Source organism: Orycteropus afer, unplaced genomic scaffold (assembly GCF_000298275.1).
Source record: "Orycteropus afer afer isolate SDZICR_OR568_19922 unplaced genomic scaffold, OryAfe1.0 scaffold00385, whole genome shotgun sequence".
Taxonomy (NCBI): Eukaryota; Metazoa; Chordata; class Mammalia; order Tubulidentata; family Orycteropodidae; genus Orycteropus; species Orycteropus afer.
This window is the reverse complement of record NW_006921972.1, coordinates 1,110,087-1,115,078: the sequence shown is the minus strand read 5'-3', so window position 1 is coordinate 1,115,078 and position 4,992 is coordinate 1,110,087. Positions and strand designations below refer to the sequence as shown.

Here is a 4,992-nt window from a genome sequence, read left to right as displayed (position 1 = left end):
TACCATCTGTCTTCTGTTCTCTGGTGATCCTCGTGGGGTGTGGTGTCTGTCCTCTGTTCTCTGGTTCCCTGGTGACCTTCATGGGGTGTGATGTCGTCTGTTCCCTGGTTCCCTGGTGATCCTCGTGGGGTGTAGCATCTGTCTTCTGTTTCCTGGTGATCCTCGTGGGGTATGTTGTCTGCCTTCTGTTCTCTGTTCCCTGGTGACCTTCGTGGGGTGTGGCGTCTGTCTTCTGTTCCCTGGTTCCCTGGTGATCCTTGTGGGGTGTAGCATCTGTCTTCTGTTCCCTGGTGGTCCTTGTGGGGTGTGGTGAGTGTTCTCTGTTCCCTGGTGACCTTCGTGGGGTGTGATGTCTTCTGTTCCCTGGTTCCCTGGTGATCCTCGTGGGGTGGGGTGTCTGTCGGCCCTCATCTGGGCTTCTCTGTGCTTCATCTGCGTTTTTCTTATATCTCGGGTGTGGTCTTTTAACTGAACAAAGAAAACCCATTCCCAAATGGGATTATAATCACAGGTATAAACCCAACTCACTGCCATCTAATCCATTCCAACTCACAGCGCCCCTAGAGGACAGAGTACCCCTGCCCCAGAGCATTTCCAAGGCTGTCTTTATGGAAGCAAACTGCCTCACCTTTCTGCCATGGAGCAGCTGGTGGGTTCAAACTGCCCGTCTTTTTGTTAGCAGCCAAGCGCTTAAGCAGTGCACCACAAGAGCTGCTTAAGCACAGGTCTAGGGCTGGAATTTCCGGCACATACTCTGGAGGACACAGTTTGGTCCTAACACTGTGGTCGTGGGTTGACTGCAGAAGCACATTCTTGAGTATACGTCTTTCTGATGTAGATGCTTCCCAAGTTGGAACCAGTGGGAGGGAAACTTAATTTTATACTTAAAATGTAGATTCAGTGAATCTGTTAAATTCAGATGAAATGTTTCCATGTCAGTGTTGTATTCTATGGAAAGTCTTTAAAACACTGTAAGGTTCAGTCTTTGCTTGTTTTTGGCACAAAACCAATGTGTTTCGTGTTGTTGCCTTCTGATGCCTCATTTTCAAAACTAGTCCACAGCCCCTTCCAGGCTTCTCTTTGCCAGTCTTACAGCCTGTCCTCATCAGTCAAGATGTGCCTTTTGTGGAGAGCAGAGAGAATGTTCCAAGTACTCTTGGAATGACTGTAGTAATTTTGTAATTAAAAAACACTTCAGACACACAGAAAAGTACACTGAGTCTCATTACAGGGAGTCCTCGTTTTAGTGAGAATGAGGTGGGCAGACGTGCCCAGACGCTGTCAGCAAACTGTAGTGGGTTGTCCGAACGGCACCAAGGAGCCTTGCACAGTGTGTGGGCTGACAGTGATGGCACCAGCTGTACCAGACCCACACCTGAGTGGTGGCCCCAACTGCGCTGTATCCACATCCAAGGGAAGCGTTTTCCATTAACCTGGTCATCCCTCAGACTCTGAGGACTCTCCATGAGAATACTACCTGTTATGGCTATTAATAAGAGTCATCTGCCCAGGTCGTGAGACAGGGCCTAATTATTGTTGAATCTTTCTGAGCTGCATTGTCATGATGTTAAAAGTGAATTAAGTTTACAGCCTGCCTTTTTCTGTTATATTCTTATTTGTTAGTGGTGCTTTTATGTTTTGATTAAGTTCAACTAAATTGGCAAAATAGGAAGAAAATATTTATCACATCAGGTTTTGCCCATTGCTTCAATGAGGTGAAAAATTCTATGTCTTTTGGAAAGCTTTCTGTGATATCAATTCATTATGCATTCATCACTTCTCTGTTTACCACAGACAATCTGGGAGATCAGCACATATGGTAATATGTAAAGGAGTGCTTGTCCAGGCTTGGCTGGCTCAGACACCAGGTGTGGGTTTACCTGCCTTTAGAGAACAAGGCAGATCCAAGCCTCACAGCTCTTCCAGTTATACACAGTCACAACCAGACAACACCAAAAAGACAGACGTGGGCTCCGTAGATGATGCTAAGCAAGCAGGTCCGACGGCTGCATCCCCCCAGCCACCTGCTGGGGGCATATTAGATGGAAGGTGTACCTGTACCCAGTGCCCCATCCATGGCCTGAAGATAGGGTCCTTGTACCCGCTGCCATGTCCGTGGGCCTGGCGGCAGGGTCCCTATACCCAGTGCCATATCTGTGAGCCCAGCAGCAGGGTCCTCGTACCTAGTGCCATATCTGTGGGCCCGCCTGCAGGCTCCCCATAACCAGTGCCACATCCGTGGGCCTGGCAGCGGGGTCCCCATACCCAGTGGTACCTGAGGTCAGTTTTCTCCCTGAATCCTGCCTTGCACATCAGTGAATTGCACGTTAGATTAACGGGACATGAAAAGGTTGTAAGATGGTCACTGTCCTTGCTTTTCTAGTGGTCATAGGTTGAAGTGAGGGCGACAGATAACGTTCTCTTTCACATTAACGCTGTATCTCACCTTCAGAATTTGTAAAACTAACGAGGAAAATTAAGAGCGGGTTGTGCAGTGTGTGCTGCTGAAAAACGACTTCCAGGCCTCGGATGGAGCGTATCCACGGGCGCTGCGGCCCTGGCAGACTGTCTGTCTTCCTCAGATCCTTCTTGGTTGTCGCTGACATTTTAAAGACCAAGAGATGATCGTGTCCCCGGCACACTGAATTAGGAGACAGACTTTGAGGAGTGTGGGTGGCTGTATTGCAGGAGTGGCCGGCTCTCACGGTACCCTGGGCTGAGCACAGTCCCCAGGGAAGCCCTTTCATCTCTACCATGGGATGGGCTGGTCCCCCTGGTGCCATCTTGGTCTGATGGTCAGCAGTAAGTTTGGCCAGTGAGACTCTGCCCCTAGTTACTCCAGGGGTGGAGGTGCTGTAGCAGGCTGCATGGACACACACCTGCGTGAGCAGGTAGGATGCACACATACACACCCCGTGGTTACCAGTGAAGAGACTATCTGTGTGTTCTCATGTTGTACATACATGGCCATGCGTTGCTTCAGACATTCTGAAAAATTGACTTTTCCAAAGGCTGTTTTCCCAGTTGACGTTTGCAAGTTTGGTACTAACCAAACTGAGTCCTCTGTTGAATGATTACTGTGACTCGGGTGGAGGGGCTGGCTTCCATCCCAGCCCTTCCTCATGAGGCGGCTGCGTCTCTGTGCCCCCTTTGAGGTATCTCTGTAAGGACCGCTTTCCTGTTTTTGCAGGTACTGTAATAGGTGTTGTCATTTACACTGGAAAAGAGACTCGAAGTGTAATGAATACATCCGACCCCAAAAAGAAGGTAGGCTAGACGCAGGGGCTGCTGCCTTACGGACTCTCCCTTCCCTCCCCGTAAGTGTGTCCGGTCCCACGTGACGCGGTATCGAAGCGGGCTTGCCACAGCGCCACCGGCCAGGGGGTGAGTTCTCCACTGCACACCTTCTGAAGAGCCTTGCCTTGCTGGTCAGAGTTCCTGTGTCTCTGCATCTTTAGCTGCTAGCTACGTAATTGGCCAGCTTATTGTAAGCCCCATTTTTCATCTTCAATCTGCTTGTTTTACAATAAGCACTCTGTATTTTTATGATGGTGGTTGGTTCATTTTTAACATAAAGGAATTGGTGTTTTCATAGCACTTAATTTGGTAGCGTTTGATAGATTGTGGAGACCACTTTATTTAATTAATTTCCATTTCCAGAAAAGCATATTGAAACTAAAGCTCATTTTTAATGACCGAATGACTTAACTTCCTCAGGTGTGATTTATGCCGTCAAAGTGCATGTAAGTAGAACCATAACAAGAAGTATGAATTGCCAGCGATCATTGGAATAACAGATTTTATAAGCTTCAGTCAAGCTGTGTCTGTGTGTCTCGTTCTGAGAAGCTGGTAGAGAACGAAACTTACCCGTTTGTGTTTGAGTCTAACCTGCTGAGCTTCTGAGAAGCCATATCCCTGTGGATTTCCCTCCTGTAATTAACAGCAAACTCCTCTCTCAGGAACTTTTATTACAAATCAGTAGAAGTGAAACAATTCTATTCAAAAAATATTTTTAGAAAAAAAAAAATGTATTCTATTTAAAATACCATTTTGAATAGCTCTTCACAGATTAGGAGGTCGATAACCCTGTTAGTGTGGGCATGTCCCCAGTGCTACCAGCTGGTGCTGTGTGTCCCTCGTCCCTGGTGCCTACCCGTCAGTGGTCGCTCTCCCTGTGAGTGCGTGGGGCCTGTCCCATGATGGCGGCTAGCACTGCATGTCTCTGGTCACTGTTCCTGTGTGTGTATGGGGCCTGTTCCCAGTGCTTCTGGCTGGTGCTACATGTCCCTGGTCCCTGGCGTGTCTACTTGTTAGTGGTCACTGTCACTGTCAGTGCATGGGGCCTGTCTCTAGTGCTGCTGACTGGCACTGTACATCACTGGTCCCTGGCATCTGCCCGTCAGTGGTCACTGTGCTTGTCAGTGTGTGAAACCTGTCCCCCATGCTGCTGGCAGATGCTGCGTGTCCTGGTATCCCCTGTTCAGGGGCACAGTCAGGAGCATTCCGGGTTCACAGTCGCCAGGTTACCTCTAACAAACCTTTGTCTGTAGTCATTAGGACATGCATTATACATGAGACGCTGCAGCCAGAAAGGATGTGTGTGGCCCTGTATCACTGTGTCTTACAGCTGTGACCCCAGGCAGTGGTCTCCTTGGGTTATCCTAGTCGGTGTGCGGCCCCGGGTCTGTGTGTTCCAGCTGTGACTCTGGGCAGAGGTCTGGGGTTATCCTAGTCGGTGTGTGGTCCCGGGTCAGTGTGTTCCAGCTGTGACTCTGGGCAGCGGTCTCCTTGGGTTATCCTACTCGGTGTGTGGTCCCGGGTCAGTGTGTTCCAGCTGTGACTCCGGGCAGCGGTCTCCTTGGGTTATCCTAGTCAGTGTGCGGTCCCGGGTCAGTGTGTTCCAGCTGTGACCCCGGGCAGCGGTCTCCTTGGGTTATCCTACTCGGTGTGCGGTCCCGGGTCAGTGTGTTCCAGCTGTGACTCCGGGCAGCG

The 4,992-nt window shown here is 49.6% G+C and overlaps 1 protein-coding gene across 1 annotated transcript in view; it reads left to right on the top strand.

The window, feature by feature from the left end:
- The window catches only part of ATP9B (ATPase phospholipid transporting 9B (putative)), a 285,800-nt gene that overhangs the window by 144,113 nt on the left and 136,695 nt on the right, over positions 1-4,992 (top strand). Inside the window, exon 10 of the mRNA XM_007953302.1 lies at positions 3,191-3,267. Coding sequence (XP_007951493.1) covers positions 3,191-3,267 — 77 coding nt within the window. The remainder of the gene's footprint in view (positions 1-3,190; positions 3,268-4,992) is intronic.